Genomic DNA, 24,074 nt, shown 5'->3' with positions numbered 1-24,074 from the left:
ACAACCTTGAAGAGTGAACCATGTGACCTGTAAACTCCTGAATGCACATATCCAACTGTCTGGTGTTTCAATACATTTTGCACAACTTGCTGTTCTCTAACAGGGAGCTTAACGGCAAGACTTAACATGTGCTTGATCCATGAATAAATGTCCTAGTTCAAGCAGAAACGGTACTTAAACAGTCCTTCTCATTATACATACTCATTTGCTATCATGCTACCGAAACAACACGACCAAACCCTAATTCTAAACCTTTTTCAAACCTTAATTCTAACCCTCCTTCCAACCCAAATTTAATTTCCCTTTGAGATCAATAAAGTATTTTTGAATTTTTCATTTCTCTTTACAAACCCTAATTCTAGGAGGGTTGGCATTAGACTTATAGCTATTTCTCTCTCTTCGTGTCTAATATAAGTACGTTACAATGACTCAATTATGAATTTTGATTGTGATCGATAGTGATACTGTGTAACTATCACAGTTTAAGTACCAAGTACGGTGGTATTCACCACAGTGATATTTACTGTGGTACTTTCTGTAATATTTTTGCTGAATATAGTTTTATTTCCCCAGCAATATTACTATAGACACTGCCATGGCAGCTGTTAGTGGTTGCCATGCCAACAATAAACAAGCCAGAAGCTCTCGAACCAGCCATCCTTTATGCAATATGTATAAAAAATAAATACATTAAACTCACTGTCGAACTAGCAAAATTAACTGTAGCTCTTATCTCCAAGCTAAGGCGGACATGTTGCTACATGAACTTACTCTGCCATTACGCCTGAACCTTGATATTCACGTGAAGGGTTCGCACGTCCTTTACAATCCGTTTAAACATTGACTGCATGAGTCAATAGATTTCAAACTGTAAAGCTGCTGCATGGTGGACGCGCTTAGGTAGTCAGCCATACTGTACTATAAGATCGGAGGCAGCTTGTACATATTTTTCTTCTCCGTTTCACCCCGAGCGATTGGTCAAGAGTGTCCACATATTTTCTTTTAGTTGGACTGGAAGCCACGGGTCCGATATGCATTGCGCATGCGCTTTGCCTACTAAGACGGCTCGGTTCACTCCCTGTTCAAACTTGTGGGAACTACATGAAATTTTAAGCACTTTCTCTAAATTTTGAATCCAATCCATGATTGGTGCTTCTTTATTCCATGCAGGAATGACGGGACTTTACACCACAGAATGTGTTATTTCTTAAAAGTGTTTATTGAACTTTTACAATCGTTTATAACCCCAGTTTTGACATCTCCCATGCAGAATTGTAACGAGAAATTGCTTTTAAAATTCACATTTTAGGCGGCTTCTATACTGACCTTCCCCTTTCAAAAAACCTTAAAAGTCCCCCAAAAATATAATCTATAAAAGACAGACCTCAGCATTTTGCATTTCCCCTTCTTTCACCTGCCTCTAAAGAGAACGAACTCATACACAATGTTAAGTGCAGTACAGATGCGGAGCTCTCATGGTTGTTTGAAAGGAAAAGTTGTTGCAGAGTAACACATGAAGATCAACCCACTAGTTAAAAATACCACCAATATTTTAGCATTTCTATATTTAAACTCTACATGTAAACAGTTGTATCAGTGTACATTCACTGTATACGGGTTTAACTTAAATATCAGGTGGTAAATTAAACTAAGTGGGTTTGAGGATTAAACGGGAGAACTTGATCCAAGTCTATTTTGTTGTTTGATAAAGATATGACAGGTGGATCTCAATAACTTGGACTAGAACTCAAAGGGTTATTATAAAAGTGAAACTCATCTTGTAATTTTCATGATTATGGTTTAGAACAAATGGGAACCCAATGTTTAGTTTCTCAGAAAATTAGGATATTACATGAGACCAATAGAGATTTTTAATACAGAAATATTATAACCAGCACAATCATAGGATAAGCCACAAACAGTAACTGTCTACCAGGAGATTTTAGGACGACTTTATACACTGCAAATACACAAAATCTTACTAAAAACTGCTAGCTATAAGTGATATAATCTGCCAGTGAAACTAGTACTTTACTTAAAGTACTGTTTCAATAGGTGCTAAAATAAGCACCTATTTCTTACTGAAAACTTATTTTTGTCTTACTTTGAATGCACAAAAGAAACTATATGAAAAAATAATTAGTAGGACTGTATTTTTGCAGTGTCCATACTGAAAGAAATACCAATAATTTGTTTATTAACCATGCTATCACTGACCTAGCCTAAATAATCCTCAGAGTATCTGTGGAGTTTTACCATGGAGAAGATGACCTCCATGCCACGCCGCATTAATCCAGTAATTAAAGCAAATACTGTACGGTATATACCAACATTTCTGCATTAAAACTTCTGAGAAACTGAATATTAGATCATAGAAAATGACCAGAAACACTCGGCTTATATGTTCTCAGTTTTACTCTGATTTGTTGAGATGCACCCATAGCTGCATTGTGTACACTCTGAAATGTGTGTTGTTTTTTTGTATAGAAATTGCTGATGGTGAAAGAGTCAAACAGATCAAGCAGATAAAATATCTCAAACCCTAATATTAAGATTTATTTTACATGTTTATTACGTCATCACAAACATGAAGGCGCCATAATATCTTCGAGAGGTTAACTTAAAAACATTTTATTTGTAAAGAGAGTCAGAGACCAGTTCAATTGCATAGCAATTTAATCCATGTCCAATAAGGACTCTTTCCCTTACACAGGGAGAGGCCCTGTGGTCACTCTCAATCACGTTTTAATCGACCAAGACAATATCAATAAAACTATTGATAAGCGCTCACTATCTTCAATAGTGACCATATTCAACAGGCATTGTAGGGTCTTAAAAGAAGCCGTTCCTACACACCATCACTAAATGTCCACTGAACGTCCCCGTTCTAAACCACCAAATTACAGAAAATACAAGATGGGCACCATAACAATCTAATCCAAGGTTTGTTTTGTGTCGAGTCAAAAGGCTTCCAGGCTCATGTTGGGCAGGTGGTACAGAGAATCATTGTTGAAACGGAAAAAAAAAAAAAAAATTATATGAGAAACATGCATGGGGGGTAGGGAGGGTTGGGCAGGCTTTTCCTGATGCCACATACTGAGTGTGAACACAGACGCGGATCTCCAACGGGAGCCTTCCCAGCTCGTGCAGCGTGGCAACATTTGATCGGACCCACAGGGTGTTTTTTTTTTGTTTGTTTTGTTTTTTTTGTCGAAAAAGAAAAAGCACTACACGAGGAGCTAGGGCTTCACATTGAGATGCAGCCTATACAGACACCGGTCTCCGTGTCGGGAGAGGGTTTCTACTACACATCACAATCTCTATCCACAGTTTGGAGTTCAGTCTCGGAATGTCAACAGCAGCACGTTTTGTTTTTCTCTGTCCTTTTGCGTCCCTCTGTGTGTGTCACTGCAAGTCTCTGTCCTCGAGGTACCTGTACTCAAAGGTGAACCCCTCTTTTTTCCTCTGGCCCCATTTCTCATAGTCGAAGTAAATGTAAGTGCCCTGGATGGAGAGAGAGAAACAGAAAAGGATTTTAATAAACAGGAGAATGAGAATATCAGCATTAAGGAGTAGGGAAGAAAGTTATCAATAAGTTCATCTGAAGTAAATCTCATCGATTAATTGATAAGTGGTCATTTTTTTGTATAATATATCAACATAAAGGGCTACATTTTTCATAATATTCTGAATTAAAAAGAATTTTGTGTCTGCTCCGCCTGTCGCAATAAACACTAAATTAATCGCATGATAAATTAAAACGAGCTCAATAATTTCTATTTGCATGATTTATTATTTCTCTTTTTCCACCAAAAACTGGATGACTAACATCTTCCGCCTGTGTCATTAGTCTCAACTAGCCCTTTTTTGAAGGATAATTTTGTTTACAAAGATTTCATAATTCACATTATTAGCCATTTCTGTTTTATTTTGGATATTTAAAATGTCCTCCAGTTCCAGCCTTAAATGTTCATTCAAATTTGAAGTTTAATAATCTTTGTATTTGGGTTCTTGCTTTATTATGCTATCATCAAAATACTTGAAAATAGTCTCACAAACAAGATTTTTTAAATCTTTTTAATCGCAAAAACTGTTGGGAAAAAATTTGTCATTGTGACAGGCCTAGAGTCAACTGTATTAAATATTGACTGAATGAACAAAAAAAATTTTTTTTTTTCTCCACATAATTAACTTAAGACATATCTATCAAATATAACAAAACGGAAACCTATTAAGTTGAGTAGAAAAAAAATAAAAGATGAAGAGAATAAAATAATTCCCCATGAACAGAGAGATGTTCATGCAGTAGTCGACTGGTTGCTCTTGACGGAATATTAGCTCCCGACAGAACTCGACATCGATTTTGTTTATTGGCATCAGGCTTTTTTTCCCTCATCATGTTACAATTTTTCCTCTGTTGCACCCTCCACCATAATATTTCTGACTTATTATGCTCACCTTTGTAGCACATCAGTAAATTTAATTTAAGCTGCTGCTGCTGCTTTGTCATGCAGCTCGGCTGAATGAGCGTTGTTAAAAATTAAGGAGTTTGTTGAGTGTTTATAATTCAAAACAGAACTGCATAGTGTATTTTGCGTCCCACCGCAAACATTGTTTGGACCGATTCTCTTTCCCATTCTGGGATAGCCGCCATCTTTATTCCTGTACCAATAGACTCTGCTTAAGGGTGACCAGCTGCGCCCTCTTCTGGACGGCAGCCAAACTACAACACTAAAAGAACATCTAATCTATTGGAACTCATTTTAATTTAATAAACAATTAATTGACAATCACAAGTCGATTAACTGTTTGCATCCCTTTTAGGGAGGATGGAAATGAGCTTTGAAACTGCACCTGTTCAAACTCATCAGTGATCGTCTTGGGCTCTTCGTGCCTCTGAAACCACATCATGTACTTGGTGTGAAACCTCCATGATTGTTTCTTCAGAGCCTTGGCAGATAGATACTGAGCCTTGGTGCCCTGATAGAGAAAGAGGAAACGGTGCATTAACATGCAGCAGACAAAAAAGAAAACAAGCACAGCTAGCTAAGTGCATGTTTACCTCCAGATAGTAGAAGATGAAGAAGAGAGTTTCTGTGGACAGCCTCTGGTAGAACTCGATGGTGTCAGAGTGGTGCGGTGGGACTTGATGGTGGTATGGCAAAGTAGGGCAGGGATTCCTCATCAGGTATTGCCTTTAAAGCAAAAAAGCCCACAGAACTCATTACAGAATCTATTTCGAATCATACATTATTTTGATTCATTACACAAGGAGCTAAAGTGTTAATTTTTAATATTTTGGATGATTATGGCTAATCAATAATTCAGCTTAAGCTCAGAATACTCTTATATATAATATGCTTGGATTAAAAAAGAAGAAAAAAAAAACTTTCCACTTGGTTCCCTAAATGTTTGACTCTCTAAATGTGATTTAAGAGGTGCCATCTTTACTCCTGTATCAACTGGCTCCGCTTAATGACGACTAGTAGCGCCCTCTACTGGTCGGCAGCCAAACTACAATAAAAGAAAGTCTAATCTATTGGAACTAATTTTAATCTAAATTAAAATCTTTTCCTTCCACCTAACTTTCCAACTAGACTGGTTGGATACGACTTTGCACAGCCAGTTTGTTTAACAACAATATTTTGTGGCTCTACTGCTTGAGGAGCACGTTAACAATGGCTTAAAAACTGTAAAACCTCATACTTGGTTTTCATTGGTTGTCAGGAACAATCCTACAAATTAACAGGACTAATCAGACACTTTCCTATTCCCTGTCTTGCACAGTCATGTGGTAAAATCTATAAGAAATGTGTCACTCTGTTATGAGTAACGTAGTACTTTTAAAATGGGAATTTTTCACTCAATAAAAAGCTAAATTTAACAGTTTAAATTAGATGCTCTCTAAGGAATATTTACAGAAAAGAAAGTCATTTATTCGGCGAGAGCCGCTGTGATGATGAAGAAAATACACGTACTAAGTCAAATTAAACTGGGACTCAAGATTCTGCAGTCCCATCATCTGTGAAACCCTCACCTGATCCTCTCGGAGTCAGAAGGGTGTGGCATGTGTGTCCACGCCGCCTCCTGCATGGCCTGCTGGTACAGCTGGTCTTTGGAGAGAGGGGTCGGGCCCAGAGGACAGACCCCGAGCGAGGGGGGGATGCTGACCTCCGACACGGACTGCTGAGGAGCGGCAGGTGTGCCGGGCGCTGCCGACGAACCAGAGAAGATATCTGCAGGTAAAGGGTTGACAATAAGGAACGTCATCAAGCTTTACACCTCTGAATAATTAAACCAGACATAATCACTGTTTGGTTCATTCAAAAGCAAAACTCTTAACTTTAGATCAACAGAACCAAAGATTAAACCTAAAGTATTTAACTTTTACCATTTTTTTCATTCACTAAAATATAAAGAGTCCATGTAACAAAAAAATAAAAACCATGAATAAAAAGAAGCGCAAAGTATAAACTTCTAATATCTGCCCTTTATTCACATGAAGAGAAAATTAGCAATTAACCACAGAAGACGATTAGGCACATTTCTAACACACAGAAAGCAACAGAAAATACACAACAAAACATCGTCTTATTCAATGACACACCAATGATTACAATCGTTTTCACATTTCCTTTAAATTGTTCCATAAACTGATACATTTAAATTAAACGCATCTATTGTCGCTGTTCTCAATTGAATTTTTTTAAACATGTCACTTTATTTTAAGTTGTATTTTCTTTCTCTTTTTACAAATCTGTCATGACAATTGATTGGTAAAAACATTTTATGCACTTTGTACAAAAATATCTGTATTGTATCAATTCATAAAGTTTCAGTAAGTTTAAGTGTATAAATATTGTATATTTGTGTGATCTCTGTATCCACTTATGACTAACAGCTCTCTTCAGCAAAAGAAAAATACAATATATCATCTGAAACAATCAGTGAGTTAAACAAAATATGGAAGGTCTTTTTGTTTAATAATTTATTACTTTACTATATAAATAACATAACTGTTAATGTTTTTCTTTGGTAAATGTGCATATGGCATATCATGAGGATAATCTGACATTTTTCTTAAAAATGTTTTAAAAAATTAACAAAAATGTAACCATATCAACTCCAGAGTGTAGACAAATATAGATCTAAATGTATCAATTTCTATCTATTCCTCTATATAAAAGGCAACTTGAGGTATGTCAGAAACTTGCTTTAAAATTAACTCATTCATTTGTTTTCTATGTAAATAAAAAAACTGAATTGTTGTATTGTAAATAAAATGTAAATGTTGACTGTGAGGAAAATACTTTGTGTTAACTGTGAGCGGATGAAGAGTGGAAATGCTGCCTGACCGTTTACATGCATGTTGGAAATCTCTCCGTCTAATCCTGATCCCAGCGCTGCTCTCTCAGCCATCGCCTTCAGAGAGCTGAGGGGCTCCGGAGCCTGAGAACGGCAAACAGATGCAAACTTACTGTAGACGCAGGAAAACGGAAAATAAACTCAACACTCCTGACAGCTCAGAAAGCTGAGAGAAACTTCAGTTAGATCTGATTGATCTCAGATTATTATCTTGCTTAATCTAAATATAATCTCAGGCTAATGTTTAGACATCAGTGACCGAAGTAGTAGTTTGTAAAGTAGAAAGACGATGCTTTCAGGTCAAAACCAGCTTAGTATATAAGATGGTTTCCAGCTCCATGTGATGTTGCATGACTGCAGGTAATTAAACGTGTTTAGTAGCAGGAGTTTGGGATATTTTAACTATAACATTTCAAGTTCAGCCTACAGATACCCATTTGTAAAGAAGCTAAGTAAAAACTACACGTCAGGAAGTTGATCATTAAAAAAGTAAGTAATGTCTAGTCCAGAGGCCTCCAACTTCAGTCCTGGAGAGACACCAGCCTGACACTTTTAGAGCCGGCTCTGGTCCCACACACCTGAACCACATGAGTGGCTAATCACCAGACAAGGTAAATCAGCCATATTTGATTCAGGCGTGTCAGAGCAAAGCGGCAGGACTGGAGATCCCTGCAGTTGTTTCTTTTTGCTACAGGTGGCTTTTACATCGTTAAAACCGACCAAATTCAATCTAGAGTCGCCAGGGGTCTCAAACTCCAGTCCTCGAGGGCCGCAGTCCTGCAACTTTTAGATGTGCCTCTGCTGCACCACACCTGAATAGAATAATTAGGTCATTAGCAAGGCTCTGGAAAACTGATCTACACAAGGAGGAGGTAATTAAGCCATTTCATTCCAGTGTTTTGTACCTGTGGCACATCTAAAAACTGTAGGATAGCGGCCCTCTAGGACTGGAGTTTGAGACCCCGATCTAGACGGTTCAGTTCAGCAGAGAAAACTATCAAACTGCTTCACAATAATTTATACTTGCCAGACCTGTGAGCTTTCTGCTGAGAAAAGATAAAATGTCTGCTGGTGTAAGCAATTGATCAGCTTGAAGAGAATAAGTCAGCAAAGCAACCTGGGATTCCTGACCACCGGCTGATTGTCTCCAAGCTGCAGTGATGCGGCAGTTCATGCAACAGGAAATGCATAATGAACTAATATTTTTAGTAGGTTGATGTTTCTGTCTCAGAATACTTTTTCATTAGTCTAATGTAATATTTAATTTTCTAAAATTATACTTTGGGTTTTCGTGATTTAAATTAATAGAAGTAAACAGAACTCTGTCACTGTGAGACATAAACTTGTTAAATAAGTTCTCCCTTTTTAAAGTGATATTCTACTGATCACCTGAATGGCTAAAAGCAGAGTTTACTTTATAAATCACAATCTATTAACACATTTTCTCTCAAAGAATTTCCAGACTCCCACTTCTCGATTATTCTAACAGGTTTTATAATAATTTGGCATTTGCTGCTGACTGCATCAAACACCACAAGACTGAAGCTCTGAGTCAGCAGCATGTTTTGGCATTGAAAGCTCTTCTGACCAGCTCTGTTGCACAATCTGTAACACTTCGACCTGTAAAACCTTGACTAGACCGTCCCAACCTGCTCTGTAAAGAACAGTTTGTGTTGATATATCTCTATCTATGGTGCTAAAAAAAAAGACTGAGTTTCATATCACCTAGATCCAATTTCAGGACCAAAGACTGAGTTTAAAGCCTTAATCTGAAAGGATATAATGCAAAGAAACTGACTTTTCTGCATTTTAATAAGGGCGCTTTCAATAACTAAAAAAAACAAAAGGAACTTGTTAATTGGATAAATACTTAAGTTATAAACCTATAGTAAATAACCTCATATAAAAAGGCAAAATGGGCGTGCTGTGGTGGCGTAGGGTTTAGCGCGACCCACATTTGGAGGCCTCAAGTCCTCGACAAGGCTGTCGCGGGTTCGACTCCTGGACCCGGCGACGTTTACCGCATGTCTTCCCCCCTCTTTTTCCCCCTTTCCTGTCAGTCTACTTCATGAAAAAGGGACTCTAGAGCCCACAAAAAAAAAAAAAAAAAGGCAAAATACCCCAAAATTTCCCACTCTGAACTTTAGGTATTTTAAAGCAAGAAAATATGGAGTAAAGCTTTAAAACCCACATTTAGATTTAGATAAAATTTTATTCCACACATTTTCAAGCTGTATATTTGTGAAGATCTGTTCGTATTTTTGAGTTAAAGACGATGCAGACATCGGCTAAGTTCACACAGTTTAAATTCAGGTTGTCGCTGCTTCCGGGCTCACCTTGAGGCCCTCAGAGGCCTGCGGATACGAGTGGGGCCCGTTGAGGAGGCTCCCTCCGCCCGGTGTGCTGTCTGAGAAGGAGGGAGAGGGAGAGCTGGGGGGCAGTGTGATGGAGCTGATTAAGCTGGGGCCGTTGTCCATCCTGTACAAAATGAGTTAAACCAGCACAAACAACTATAAAACATAGAAATTGAGAATTTAAACTGCAAAACAAGAAGGAAAATGGAGCTGGGCGTGTGGCTTGGAAATAAGCTCTTCGATATGATTTTCTTTCTTGCTTTCTTTTCTAAAAAAATGGCTTATTTCAGTCGTCTCTTTTGTTAGTCGTCTCTCCTGGAGCATTAAGGCCAGGATATGAGAATTTTTGTTAAATTACGAGAACAAAGTCATAATACCAGCAGAATAAAGATGCAATTTTACCAGAAAAAAGTCCTGAAATTAAAAGAAGTAATTTTAATGAACTTCTAGAGTTATTAAGATCTGACATGACGAGCTCAGTCCATGTGGTTTTCTTTCAAATACTCTCAGTCGTTGCTCAAACGTTTCCAAGTCCTGCTACTGATAATAATTTGATGGTGATGTGTTAGAAGATTAAGCATTTCTATTAAGTGTTATCAATAAAAATAGTACCACAGTGTAACTTCATAAGATGCTCTACATTTTTCATTTTATGTTATCTTTTTGTCATATTTTGTGTTGGAATTTTAAAAGTATGACTTTATTCTCACAATTAAAATTTTAAATTCTTAACTTGACCTTAATATTCTGTTATACAGTTGAACTGAACTCAAAGCCTAAATAAAAAGAAGCTATAAATTATGTTTGTCAAACAAGATGGTGGGCTGACAGAACTACAGAAACCCATAAAGCGCTTTGGAGAAAAATAATCCAGATTTTCTAAAAACGTAATCTTGATGGCCCAGGTCTGGAGGAAGGTAAAGAGGACGACTTACGGCTGGCTGGTTGAGGAACTGAGTGACGAGGTTTGGCTGCTCTGTGACTGGCTCAGTGTGCTTAGAGCTGATTCTGTGGAGCTCTCTGCCACTACAGCGCTGTAACCTGAAGGCGGACGAGGGACAATTTGGAGCTCGCCTTTCTACAGAAAACCCACAGTAAAAAGTCACAAATCAACACTTTGACCTACTTGGGCTTCCGTTCTGCTTCAGTCCGCTTGGCGGTCTGGCGGGAGCGGCGTTCACTCCGACCACACCGGCGTTCCCTCCATTTCCTACCATCATGCCAACGGATCCGGGGGCGGAGCTGGCAGGACTTGAGGGCACCTGTGATGTGGCAGGGGCCACGCTCTGCCCAGGGACCAGACCCAGGATGCTACCAGTGAGAGAGTTGTGGGCTGGGCTGGAGCCCAGCAAGCTGAGCCCCGATCCCGCTCCGTTGGTGGTGACCCCGCTGGAACTCGAATTGGAGATGGAAGTGCTACTCTCTGGCAAAATGCTGGACTGAGTGGTACTGCTCAGACCCAGGCTCCCAGACGCCGCCGCGTGCGCGTAGAGGGCCGACGTGGAGCCTTGAATCAGACTGGCCATTGTGTTTAAAGGAGTGCTGTGGCCAGCCAGGCCTAAACTCGGCATCTGGTTGGCACTGCTGGTCCCGCTCATGCCGCCTTTTCTTAAATCCAAGCCCAGCCCCAGTCCTAAGCTGGACGCTGGGGTCGGCCCAGGGCTGGACTGGGAGTTGGGAGCTGTTAAACTGGGTGTACTGGGCGTGGAGAGTGACGGGGCTGTGGATGCTGGGAGAAGTGGGTTGCTAGGTGGGCTGGGGTTGTTGTTGTTTGAGGGAACTGACGGTTTTGTTTGAGGCGGCTGCTGCTGCGACGGATTCGACGGCTGAGATTGTTGCTGCTGTTGTGCAGATTGATGCTGATGTTGCTGTACCGCGCTGCTGAAACTTCCTATGAGACTGCTGGTGGGAATGGCGGGAATGCCTCCAACGACGCTCGCCATGGAGAGGGAGGAGGAAGAAGAGGACCCGGAGGTGGCGGAAGAAGAGAAGGAAGATTGCAAAGATGGGGCACCGTTCTTCACAGGCGACTAAAAACAAAAGAGCAGAATCTTAATTAACCATAAACCAACTGAGTCTATAGGTTTGTTGTATTTATGATAGACTAGCAGTACAAACAAAATCAGGAATCTGCAGCCGTGGCTCTATGAGAGCCTCTCACCTGACTAACTTGACTGTCTGTCGACCGTCCCCTTTTCTTATCGTCCTCTGAGTTCTCCTGTTGGAGGAAACGCCTTGATATGACAATCCGCTTTAAAAAGCTTCATTCAGCTTTGAGTTGATTAAATACAGCTGCATCACCAAGGTTTGCATACTTATTAAACTTCACAATTCCTCAAGTAGCAATAAAGATAATTGAATTTTATTTTGACGATGTCGAGATAAAATTGACAATGTCAAGATTAAATTCTGTTACAAAATGAATTGTTGAGATTTTATTGATTGATAAAAATGTCCAGTTTTGGGGAACCAATAGGCATCCTTAAATCTTAAATTAACTGGCGATACTGCTAGCTTCTGGTTCGGAGCGAACGGCGGGTTCATTTACACACCTGCAGCAGAGACACAGGGGGGTTCATTCCAGCTCTATAGCTGATACTCAGCACAAATGTAGCTTTAGTGACAAACTGGAAAATAAATTTTCTACCAACTCAGCTACGGAAAATAAAGACTGGAGTATCCACATTTTGTGGAAGTGTCTTTGTGAGCCTGCTGCTTTATTATTTTTATTATTAAATTGAACATGATTCAAGATTTTTGTGCAATTTTTTCCAGGTTTACTTAAACAGTGAGCCATTATTGATAAAGCTACAGAAAATTAATTGTTTGAGATGCACAGATATGAAAATTTGACATCTAATATTAATACAACTGTTATAGCAGTATTTACTAATATTTTATTTTAGCAATTTTTTTGTTCAATTACTCGGTTAACTGTCAGAATAATCAAGACTACCAACACAAAGAAAAGCGGAATGGTGAAATGGAAGAAACCATTTTAGACTTTTATTTGCTACAAACTTTGAGAAGCACATATTTTTCTTCCACCTCACATTTACACACTCTCTTGTGCTAAATATTAGACAGTTCAAGGGTATTACTAGCTTTGCAAATGATTGTACATAAGTAAAAGGGAGATAGCTGTAATATTATAAACTTTACCACCAGCAAAAAACTCAAATGACGCAAAGAAAAACTTACAGCAGTGCAAGTGGCCGGAGATGGAGGGATGGGCGAAGAAGATGTTGTTGAGGTGGGAGTGCTGCTAGAGTGGAGATACATGTCATCTTCCACGTTGCCTGATGGAGACGTGGCGACTAATGCTGGAGCTGAAAGAGAAACGAAACCGTAAGGTGATGCCAAATTTCACCGGAAGAAAGAAGAGCATCTTCAGAATTGATCATTAGCGTTTCTCTTACGGATGTCTTCCAGGTCTAAGTCGTCATACAGAAACTCGTTCTCCTCAAAGTCCGGGTCTTGACAGGAATCAATGTAGTACTCAACATCATCCTTGATCTTCTGGATAGCATCCACCGGTACAGAGTCATTGTCCAGCATCCGTAAAATAGTTTCCAACATGCGAATGTGGTATCTATGCCTCTCAATCAACCGCTTTAGTTCATCAATGCGATCTTGCTTCTGTGAGACAAACGGAAGAAAAAGGCAGTTTGCAAAAATGCTTACATCACTGTACGGAGTGTGTTTATATCTCTATATATAACATGGTTGATAGCTGAAAGAGGAAGGAATTACCTCTTTGTCACCCTTCTTTTTTCGCGTCTGGACTGAAAGTGACTCCACTTCGCTCTCAAACTGATCCACCTGCATATTTAGTGTGTCTATTGTATTCTGAAGATGACAGGAGAAAAAGATTAATATATTTCACAGAAATTCAAGTTAACGTTGAATTTTCTTTGGTCAACCTAGCAGTAAAAAAATAATCCTTCAAGCCAAGAAAATATTGGATTTACTGTTAGCCACTGTCCCGTTTCCTCCTTTTCCCTCTGAGCTGGATCCACCTTCTGAGCAAGTCCTAAGCCTTCTTTAGAGTAGGCTTTTGTTTTTGTTTCACGTTCCACCACTTTGAACCGCTCCATTTGCTAAGGAAAGGAAAATCACACTGAATTTCAAATATTTTCACTCTGATGAAGTCTGCAGTAAGTTCTGAGATTATACTTTTACTTATAAAAAAATTGACGCTTTAATGGCCACTGAGCCAAAAGACTTTTATAGTTTGGCTGTCGCACACACTTCTTTGTAAAAGCTCTTGATTTTTCAGACAGGCATAAAATAACAGGTGTGTTGCACACAATCATACCATCAAACCTGATCAACTTCATAAAAGTAAAATTGTAGGAGACACAGTTCTGAGAAATGCTTCATTGTTGAGCAACAATACTGTTGTATTTTTTGGCAGAACTGATCACAACAATGACAGTGAAGCATTTACAGAAACTGGATGTTTCTGGAGTCTTTAAAAAAACAACTAAATCCAGCGCAAAAATGCACTTATTGGCCACTTTCGCAGCATAAATTCCACCAGATGTAAGAAATATTCCTCAAAGATTTTGACTAGTATTCATATGATAGCTTCAGGATGCTATGGATTTGTTGGCTGCCTGTCTATGCTGCAAATCTTCCACTCCTCTACATCCCAAAGATATTCTATAGGATTATGTCATTGACATCGTCCAGAAAATTGTTGATTAAGCTTTGCAACATGGTGCATTATCCTGTTGGAAGCAGCCATTAGAAGATGGGTCCAATATCGTCTTAAAGGAATGGACCTGGTCAGCAGCGATGCTAAAACAAGCTGTGGAGTTTAAACTATGCTCAGTTACAAATAAGGAACCCAAAATGTGCCAAGAAAATATTCCTCACACCATTACAGCACCACCATCTGCCTGAGCTGTAGTTAACAGGTTGAAAGGATACACGCTTTCACCTTATTTAAAGATAATTTTGACTCTACTGTCTCCTCCTCATCACATAACATGCTAATTATTTCCAAAGTGTTATATTCCAATTTGAAGGTTGTATGAAAATCTGCTTCAACTTCTTAGCTGACAGGAGTGGCACTCTGTGTGGTTTCCTGCTGCTGGAGCCCATCTGCTTCGAAACCCCACATATGTTGTAATTCATATTACTTGATTGTAATAAGAGGTTGTTTTAGCTACTGTTATCTTTCCATCATCTGCCCGTTCTCATCCGTCATCAACAAGGCATTTCCGTCCACTCAGCTGCCGCTCACAAGTACTTCGACCTGACTTTATAAACCACAGGGATTACTGTGACTGAAAATCCCAGTAGATCAGCAATTTCTGAAATACTGAAAACATTATAACTTTCACCAGCACCCATGAAACATTCAAAATCAGGAAAACACCCTTATTTACACATTCTGCTGAACAGTTTAAACTTCAGTAAATCATCATCACAAACAGATACCCAAATTGCTGCCATGTGACTGATTGAATCACTATTGAGCAGATTTGCCTAATAAAGTTGCCAGTGAGGCTACTTGCAGGTTGTTTGGAAAACACTCAACATTGAGGAAAAATGACAGGGCTATATTAATCATACTGCCAGAAAAAAACCCATGAACATATAACAAAAGGAGGCGTACCGTCTCTATTAGTTTTCGGTTCTCTACTAGCTGCCGTTTGTCTTTGATTTCGTTCGAGGCCACCCATGTTTTTATTTGATCTCTCAATCGCTGCAGAAACACAAAGCATTAAAATGCATGTTTACACTCTGAATATTTCGTTTTTTCACAGTTTTTTTTTCTACTTGTCCAACTCTACCTGTAATTTTTTAATCTCTTTCTTGAGGTCAGCTTCATATTTTTCCTTCTGGTTCGCATTAGCTGCATTGTGGAGCTGAGAAGTAGAAAAAACAAGTGGAAAGTTGCATATCTGCAGGCTTCAATCACAGCAGAGAACCCCAATAAAGCTTGAAAATCTCTTACTTTTTGCCAGATGTCCTCAAACTGTTCAACACCTTCCGCTACTTTTTTCAAACATCTGTCAATTTCACCTGCAAAAAAATGAAAAAAGAAGATTAGCTTGCAGAAGCACAGTAACATTTAATCAAAATAAGTGACAACAGTAATAGTTGACGTCTCTTTGTGGGGCAGCATGAACAGTTTCACAGACAGAGATAGTTACCTTGTAGTTTTCTTTTATCAGCCATGGCTCTGACTACGGCAATTTCCACATTCCGTCTGTCAAAAAGTGATTTAAGTAAATAAACCATACACGCATCACCTCACTGAACAAAACCAAGCAGAAATCAGCAGACAACTGAAAAGCCGTACATCGGTTTGCAGCGATTGAAACTGACGTTAACACCGACTAAACGGACAGCTGACATTAGCCACACGTATAAAACCCAGCCACAAAGCAATTAAAGCACATTCACAATAAAACCCCACGCGACAGTCACTCCATCAGTATACTTCTTAAAGTTAAAGGATCCCGCTAATACCAACGAATATGACTGGCTTGGCAGTCAGCTAAAATTAGCCAGCTAGCGAGCTAACGTTAATACTAGCCTAGCTCGTCCACTTCACTCGGATACTTACTATACCTTTCTAGAACAAAAGCCATAACGTATGTTGGCCGATTTAACTCATATACATGCATCATCATTCCGGGCTCCATCGGAGCTTTTATAAAGACAGTTTTGCGTGTTGAAAGGCAATATACAAGAGAAACCGTTCCAATCGCCGATATGCTAGCTAATACCTAAGATGCTAGGTAGCAGCTCAGCTAGCCAAATTAAGGAAAAAGGGAAACTGGGTTAACCCGACCATGTATATTTATACTTGTGTGAGACATTTACCTAGGGTATGGGCTTTCGTTTGTCTTATTTCAAATAAAGCCAAAACTAATTCCAGAAAATCTTCTTTACTTCCAAAATATATTTTCTTTTCGACTGGCTCGCTCACTGTAATGTAGCTGAAGATGGACGGTAGCTAAAATCCCACCTCCACGTTTAGGACCCGCCCTAAATCCATTCTACGAGATCTGATTGGACAGAAGTCACGCCTGTCACCAGGGCACATCCGCTGGATTGGAGACCGGCCATTGGTGGTACAGTTGGATGACTGATAATCGATTCTTTCTCTTTTCCCCCTGGTCCACTACCATTTGAAATCATTATCATATATTCAGAGGTGGGTCGAGTAACAAAAATTTTACTCCAGTATTTTTACTGAAGTAAAATGATAAAAAGTAGCCGTACAAGACATTAAGTAACAGTGAAAAATGTATTTTGTAAAAAGGCTACTTAAATAACGAGTCGAAACATCTGATTAAAAATTTTAAAATTAACTCATCTGAGTCCAAATTATGAATTTCTGTGCAAATAATTTATTAAATTATTAGATTAATAATAATGAATTACGACTTGTAATATTTATTTGTATTACTCTGATTTAATATTCTAATCTAATATGTTAATCAGCCTCCATGTAATTAATCTATATTACATTTCACTCAGTGAATGGGTTACTGGAATAAACTTTTTAATAATATTCAAATCTACAGAGATGCACCTCTAGAATGCATAACAGTTACGCTTAAGGAAGCTGATATTTGATCAGTAATTTTGTCCGTCATCAAATTTAAGCAGGGATTTTACGTAAAAAATAATTCAGTTCTGAGGGGATTCAATGATTTCCTTAGGATAAAGAAAAATCTTTATCTGGCTGACAGTTTACTTCAATTAAATGAAGACAAAACTGAAATAATTGAAATAATGTCCGAGTTAAAGGAGCCTATTGCACCTCTAAGTTCTTTGCGAAAATAATTTTAGTACTTTGGATGAACATGTCAAACTTCTGGTTCGTTGTTGTTTTTATCATCTGAGAATTTTTGACAAATTAAATTCCATCATCTCACTTTCGAAACTGGAAATAATCATTCCTGATTTTGGTTGACCATGATTGGATAATTGCCATGTACTTTACACATGTCTTAGCACAACATTCCTGGAACAGCTGCAAGTTGTCCAAAATGCCTTTCCATTCGACTTTGTTTCAAATGTGACTCCAATCTTGATGTAACTACTCTGCTTTCTGGTGCAATTTAAGATTTTTGTTTTGACTTGGAGAGCTCTTGATGGTCTGGCGCCAGGCTATTTCAGAAGGCTGGTGGCTCCCCATAACAGGATGAGGACAAAAGGAGACAAAAATGAAGACAAAATTAGACAAAAAGTCTTTTGTTCAACACTTTTTGATGGACTCTGTGATCTCTTTTAGAAGCAGATTTAACAATTTTTTAAAAATCTGCTTGTGATCTTGTGAAACACTTTGTGATTTTATGTCTTAAAATGTGCTATATTGTCAGCATTAAATGCCTTCCATACATTCTTTGACTCAAAACTAAATCTAGTATTGTTTATTTATCCTTTCCTCCAAGAAGGGATTTGATCACAACTACCAGAGCTCTCGCCTCAGTTATCCTGTTTTCTGATTTTTGAACCAGTGGGATGAATTTAGGAAGGTTAACAGCACCCCAAAAGTAACTGTCTTTAATTTTACAGTGCCGTCTTTATGACATTTAACCACAAGCAGGTGGAATGCCTTTACATCTTGATCGTAATGATCTGACATTGAATGTGGTAAAAAAACAAAACAGGTGAATTTGCCTCAATTGCTCAACAGAGTTATTTTAACACTTAAAAACATGAACTTTACAATATCAATAACCGACATTCAAAAGAGTATACATTTTAATCACTGCTACTAATGAAATAAATTTGTAATATTCATGAAAGTAGTGAGATAATTTCTGTTGTTCCATTTCATTGTATCCTCTTTAACCTGAGCTGGTCACAATACTGTATATTGGTCATAATTAGGTCTTGTTGTACAGTAAGTCAAAAAACATACCGATTCATATATACAAACCTTATATATACAAAATCTGGCCAGAATTGAGTAAACATTAATTGTCTTACAAGAGTCCAGTCTGTTTGGTTTCTTCAAGGGAAACAACAAATAGTGCAGAGTCAGACTAAGGAAAGGCTGCATTATCTAATTAAAGTTCAAGAAAAATATGCTGGCCACCATTCAGTGTGACAGAGATGTTGGGCTGGGCATTTCTCCAAAGTGAGTCTCTGCCAACACAGACACATCAGGTTCAATCTGAAAAATAGAGGTAAATATTTGTTTATTCATAAGCAATTCATTCAACACAGTCAGGGGTTTCAAATTTTACTGAATTTTTTACTATCACAAGCAAACAGTGGAGTTATTCCAGTGATGTCAACGTTAAGTCCCCAACGACCAACATTCTGCATGTTTTATGTTTCTCTGGTTCAATACATCTAATATATAGAGTACGTGGTGCAGCTGGCAGTACTGTTGCCTCGCAGCAAGAAGTTCTTGGGTTTGAATCCCTGTCTGTTTTTTTCTGCGTGGGGTCTCTCTGGATACTCCAGCTTCCTCCCACAGTCCAAAAACATGACTGTTTGCTTAAATGGTTACTCTAAACGGCTATTAAGTCTGGAAAAGTGTGTGGCTGCTTATTCCGTGTGTCTCTGAGTGGCATTGTTATGGACTGGTGATCTGTTCCGGGTGAACCCTCACCTCTCACCCAATGATCACTCTAAAACATACAGCAAACTGTCCACTCAGGATAAAAACTGGACATCATTTATTCACTGACCTGCTGATCTTTGTCCTTATCTTGCCGAGAAATTCTGTGTCTCTTTTTCTTTGGTCCGGCTGCATGATGGAGAGTTGCAGAGGAACCAGACAAACCATTAAGTTTTTCCTCCTCGACTCCGGCAGCAGAATCCAAGTGGGCTCCAGGCTCTTCCTGAAGCCAGCAGAGAACATATAAATTTAGGTCAATTAAATTATGTTACAACAGTTGTAGTGTTTTGTCATGGTGAAAGTGGGATGGTCTCAAGCAAATTATTGTGCAGGATTTTGGCTTCAAATTGACTGATCAGAAGCAATATTTTGTTTATACTGCACATTTTTTGGCAATTCGGATATTTCTCAAGGACTACCAGATTAGCTTTGACTGCAGAGATTAGGAAGACAAAAATAATTCAGGGTTTCTTGCTTATTTATTTAAGTCTTTTTAAAATGTTTGCATTTTTTAAGACTTTATAGTTGGTGTTCAAGTATTAATCTTCCATTCACTCAAACGAGTGAATGGATGACCAGAAATATATTTTATTATGAAAAAACAAACACATGATTTTTTTTAAATGAAAATAGAACTAAATTACAGTGAAATAAACAAGATATAAGCTTATACCCTCTTGGATTTGTTTCATTCTAAACTTCTTTCAGCAATATTTTACTAATATGTATTTCCCATTTCAATCCCACTTTTAATTCAAACTGAAGGGACAGTTAATTCTGTAAGACTCCATCTCCATAATTCTTACTTCAAGCAGTATGGTGAGCGGGGTTTTTCTATAATCATCTCCATGGGCATCTAAAGCTTTCATGAGGAACCTGTGGAAATCAGCAGAGCATTCAGGTAAGCCTTGACGGTAGGTTCTGCAGCAAAGCATAAAAACTTTATATAGACATTGAAGTTTCATACCGTCGCTCTTTCTTCAAGCGTCGTGTAATTCTTTGCACTTGGTGAAGGCGACCCAGGATTTTTTGATTTACCTGAACATAACACGGACCGGCAGGTGTCATTTTTAGCAATAAGGTAACTCAAAATGCTTTACTTGGTTAAAATGAAAATAAAACAACAAATAAGAAAAACATTACAGTGGCAAAGTAAAGGAAAGCAATGAAAAGTTGAAAAACAAATTCCAGTTATTATTAATCAAAGGAAACTATAGACAGGTGGGTTTTAGCCTTGATTCACAGTAATTCAGTGTTTCAGCATCTTTGCAGTTTTCTAGAAGTTTGCTCCAGATTAGAGGAGCATAAAAACTGAATGCTGCTTCTCCAGGTTTGGTTCTGGTTGTGGGTATACAGAGCAGACCAGAACCAGAAGACCGTAGATTTCTGGAAAGTTGAAACAACAACAGCAGATCTTCAATGTACTGTGGTGCTAAGCCGCTCAGTGATTTATAAACTAACAACAGACTATCCTCTGAGCTACAGGGAGCCAGTGCAGGGACTTTGGAACTGGTGTGATGTGCTCTATCTTTCTGGCTTTAGTGAGAATGCAGGCACAGGCGTTCTGGATCAGCTGCACCTTTCTGATTTATTTTTTAGACTTGTGAGGACACTGTTGCAGTAATCAACGCAACTAAAGTTAAACGTATGGATGAGTTTTTCAGAATCTTGTTGCGATATTAGTCCTTCAATTCTGGAAATGTTTTTGAGATGATAGAAGGCTGACTTTGTAATTGTCTTTATGTTTCTCTGAATGTTCCAGTCTGAGTTCATCACCACACGCCATCAGATTTCAAACTTGATCGCCGGTTTTTAATTGTAATAACTGAAGTTGCGCGTTGACTCTAGATCATTCCTCTTTATGTCCAAAGATAATAACTTCATTTTTTTTCTGTTCAGTTGGAGAAAGTTAAAGCACATTCATGCATTGATTTGTTCTAAGAATCTGTTCAGCTCTTGAACAGTTTCATGGTCATCTGGTTACATCGTAATATAGAGATGTGTATTTTATGGTAAAAGTGAAATAGCAACATATTTATCAGAAATTTAATTTTTTAAGGAACCTGTGGAAGAAAAAAAAATATTAAGAAGTTCATGTAGTATGACACCTAGAAATGATGTCTTAAAAAGGCACTACATGGTTGTCAAGACACTTAATTCCTTTGTCACATTTCAAAGGAAATGCATTCAGGAAGTGACCCACAAACACACTACGCACACCTGTTCAATTTCCTTGCACCTCCTGCTCAGCACCAGACATTTCCTTTTATCGAGAGCTCTCCTCTCTTCGTCTTCTTGAGGTGTGCTCTCTAGCAGCTCGCTGCCACCTGGATCTGGGTCAAGCACCACCTGACAGAAAGAAATACAACAAAAAAAAATTGTGAAATATCACACCAGAAGAAACTAATCTGCACAATGAACATAATTACATATTGAAGCTAAGTGGGTAGAAGAAAGCACAGAATGTTTTGTAGCCTTAGTGTTTCTTACAAATCTTTTTTTTTCTCCTCACTCTTACAGAGTATCTGTGGTGGTCTATAAACTTAAGCTTCAGTGAATTACATCAACGTGTGTGACTTTTAGTTTGAGACGAATGCTGTTAGGAAGACACTGATATTATTGTTTAACATTAGTATGACAATAATAATTCAAATTAAACCAAACCGTCCCCACTCTTCTCTGCCTTTTCCATTGTTGTGATATGATGTGGCACACATTGAAACTGTGATTAGATATTTTGCAGCTCTGGCTATAATGTGAGTAAATGTGCAGCAGTTCAATAAGAGGGATATTTTTGCAAGGGATTAAGATTTATTATTACCTCTCCTGGTCCCAGCTCTACACCACCAGGCTCCAACTCAGCCTCTAGAATGTGTCCTCCAAAGAGAGGAGGTAGAGCCAACCCAGAGAAGTCCTCCATCATCTAAAGAGAACAAGAAACATCAACCCAACATCAAAACTACGTTGAGAAAATATTTTTAAAGATACAGTACTTAAAAGGATGAGTGTGGCACCAATTTCAGCTCATTTAGTTGGAACATACATTTTCAATTGCTATATAAATTCCAGTAAATGTCAGTATAACCACCAGCCAGTAATTTCTGAGATTATAAACAGCATAGCCGCGACTGTAACAGCAGCGGTTAAAAGCTGTTTCTTTCCCTTTAAACTTTCTACAAACTGCATAAAACACCTCCGTTTACCTAAATAAACTCTTTGGGGGGTAATCATTAACAAAACATTCAAAATGAATGAATTTAAAACAATAAGATCGTCAAAAATGAACAAAAATAGATCAATCTCACCTCGTTTTGTGTTTATGTGCGACCGACGCAGAAATTATACGTCATTTCACCTTCTACTACATTTCCCATGAACACCCTCTGTCCTGAAGCTACACCGGACATTATGGCAGGTACGTGTTTATTTTGTCGCTTTTCTAAACTGCATTTATTAAAGTTGTCTTCATTGCGTCTCCTGTTACTATTAATAATACATTTACTGTTGGAATTAAGACAAACCATATATCGGCGTGATTTTAAAGCAAAGATAAGCTTTTGAAAAGGAAGGAAAATTCTGACCTTGAATGTGTTGCTAACATGAGCTAATTCTGCTAGCCACACCGCAGTTGAGGCGGATTTTAAACACTGTCGTGGGTTTTCCTGCAGGAATTGGAGCTTTCCTGAAAAATGCTTGGAATAAGGAGCCAGTTATCGTGGCCTCCTGCGGGATTGGCCTTGTAGGTAAGCAAGAAGCTCAGGTGTACTGCACAGTGTCAGAATAACACTGCTTTATCTGATTTTTTTTTAATGTTCATCCAACTTTTAAATGATTACCGATTGTACTACTGCTCCAGCTTCAGTTAGGTGGTGAATTAATATAGTTAAATGCAGGCATTGTGAGATAAAATAAAGAGCTGTATATTTTCTGCTGTTGTAATTATGCACATTTACAAGTAATCTGTATTTTCAGGTATTATTCTTCCATTCATCAGCCCCTATACAAAATACACAAGAATGATAAATGAAGTCACGCCATACAGTTATCCAGGTAAACTCGTCATTTCACAGAAGTCATCTTATAATTCTGTTTGAGTTGTGTGGAACAAGCTCTTGATTTTTAATAATGCTGATCAATAAAGTGTGTGTTTCTTAATCATTCCTTTAAAGTTCCTGTGAGGGATGATGGAAACATGCCTGACGTTCCCTCACATCCCTCTGAAGCTAAAGGAAGAAGCTTGGAATGGCTTAAAAAGCTATAAAATGAGCAAAATATCTGTTGCTCCTCCTGTTTGTGTGTTTCTTCAGTTTGCCCAATTGTAATTGCATTACAGTAAAGATTCTATTTAATCCTACTGTTCTCAGATTGATTTGTTGTGTATTTGACAAACTGTCAGGACAAAATAGTGTAAGTTGGCATTGAACATAGCGAAATAGAGTTTTCAGACTTTCTTATTTCATTTTCTAACAGCTACACCTGAATGTTATTTTTTTAAATGGAAAGTGAAAGACTTTTGCTTTGGTTTTAGGTGCAGATGACCAATTTTTATCTCTGATTTGCTCATCCCAACTTAATTTTTTTAGATTTTTGAGTTACTGATAAACATTCAAGTAAAGAAAAATCATGTTCAGTTCATACAAAGGCATACATCATCTTCAGCGAGAGATTTAAAACCCAATAAATTCACATTTCCACAACAAAGCTGAAAATTATAATTTTATACACATATTTATAAGCACATACATGAACTT

General features: G+C 38.2%; 3 protein-coding genes across 3 annotated transcripts; 1 reads left to right on the top strand and 2 right to left on the bottom strand.

Moving 5' to 3' along the window:
* Nucleotides 1-2,548: 2,548 nt before the first annotated feature.
* cnot3 (CCR4-NOT transcription complex subunit 3) lies at nucleotides 2,549-16,865 on the bottom strand. The gene is made up of 18 exons (XM_014468691.2): nucleotides 16,563-16,865; nucleotides 15,887-15,942; nucleotides 15,688-15,755; nucleotides 15,524-15,598; nucleotides 15,346-15,435; nucleotides 13,691-13,819; nucleotides 13,473-13,568; nucleotides 13,139-13,358; nucleotides 12,921-13,048; nucleotides 11,881-11,937; nucleotides 10,846-11,749; nucleotides 10,655-10,760; nucleotides 9,702-9,843; nucleotides 7,356-7,449; nucleotides 6,038-6,236; nucleotides 5,063-5,195; nucleotides 4,855-4,980; nucleotides 2,549-3,504 (listed from the first exon to the last, which is right to left on the bottom strand). The coding sequence occupies exons 2-18, from the start codon at nucleotides 15,909-15,911 to the stop codon at nucleotides 3,406-3,408; spliced, it is 2,691 nt and encodes an 896-aa protein (XP_014324177.1). The 5' UTR covers nucleotides 15,912-15,942; nucleotides 16,563-16,865; the 3' UTR covers nucleotides 2,549-3,405.
* A 1,572-nt stretch (nucleotides 16,866-18,437) lies between these two features.
* On the bottom strand, nucleotides 18,438-22,680 carry tfpt (TCF3 fusion partner). The gene is made up of 7 exons (XM_005798812.2): nucleotides 22,629-22,680; nucleotides 22,145-22,246; nucleotides 21,544-21,672; nucleotides 20,291-20,361; nucleotides 20,130-20,199; nucleotides 19,394-19,546; nucleotides 18,438-18,870 (listed from the first exon to the last, which is right to left on the bottom strand). The coding sequence occupies exons 2-7, from the start codon at nucleotides 22,244-22,246 to the stop codon at nucleotides 18,796-18,798; spliced, it is 600 nt and encodes a 199-aa protein (XP_005798869.1). The 5' UTR covers nucleotides 22,629-22,680; the 3' UTR covers nucleotides 18,438-18,795.
* ndufa3 (NADH:ubiquinone oxidoreductase subunit A3) lies at nucleotides 22,674-23,677 on the top strand. Its single transcript, XM_005798813.2, has 4 exons — nucleotides 22,674-22,738; nucleotides 22,992-23,066; nucleotides 23,296-23,373; nucleotides 23,493-23,677. Exons 1-4 carry the CDS (start codon nucleotides 22,696-22,698, stop codon nucleotides 23,582-23,584), a joined length of 288 nt encoding a protein of 95 aa, XP_005798870.1. The 5' UTR covers nucleotides 22,674-22,695; the 3' UTR covers nucleotides 23,585-23,677.
* The last annotated feature ends 397 nt before the right edge of the window (nucleotides 23,678-24,074 follow it).

The sequence above is a fragment of the Xiphophorus maculatus genome, chromosome 3 (assembly GCF_002775205.1).
Source record: "Xiphophorus maculatus strain JP 163 A chromosome 3, X_maculatus-5.0-male, whole genome shotgun sequence".
Classification (NCBI taxonomy): domain Eukaryota; kingdom Metazoa; phylum Chordata; class Actinopteri; order Cyprinodontiformes; family Poeciliidae; genus Xiphophorus; species Xiphophorus maculatus.
The sequence above is the reverse complement of the archived record's forward strand: the minus strand, read 5'-3'. Positions and strand labels throughout refer to the sequence as shown.

Bases quoted from the DNA above. Each gene is read 5' to 3' on its own strand.
- cnot3 (XM_014468691.2), bottom strand. From the start codon at position 15,911: ATGGCTGATAAAAGAAAACTACAAG. The intron at 11,938-12,920 runs GTAAGTTTTTCT...TTCCTCCAACAG, and splicing joins CTCCGGCCACTTGCACTGCT to GAGAACTCAGAGGACGATAA. The intron at 11,750-11,880 runs GTGAGAGGCTCT...TTTTGTTTTTAG, and splicing joins CAGACAGTCAAGTTAGTCAG to TCGCCTGTGAAGAACGGTGC.
- ndufa3 (XM_005798813.2), top strand. From the start codon at position 22,696: ATGAACACCCTCTGTCCTGAAGCTACACCGGACATTATGGCAG. The intron at 22,739-22,991 runs GTACGTGTTTAT...GTTTTCCTGCAG, and splicing joins TACACCGGACATTATGGCAG to GAATTGGAGCTTTCCTGAAA. The intron at 23,067-23,295 runs GTAAGCAAGAAG...CTGTATTTTCAG, and splicing joins CTGCGGGATTGGCCTTGTAG to GTATTATTCTTCCATTCATC.
- tfpt (XM_005798812.2), bottom strand. From the start codon at position 22,246: ATGATGGAGGACTTCTCTGGGTTGGCTCTACCTCCTCTCTTTGGAGGA. The intron at 20,362-21,543 runs GTGTGCGTAGTG...TGTTATGTTCAG, and splicing joins GGTGCAAGGAAATTGAACAG to GTAAATCAAAAAATCCTGGG. The intron at 18,871-19,393 runs GTCAGTGAATAA...TCTATTTTTCAG, and splicing joins ATAAGGACAAAGATCAGCAG to ATTGAACCTGATGTGTCTGT.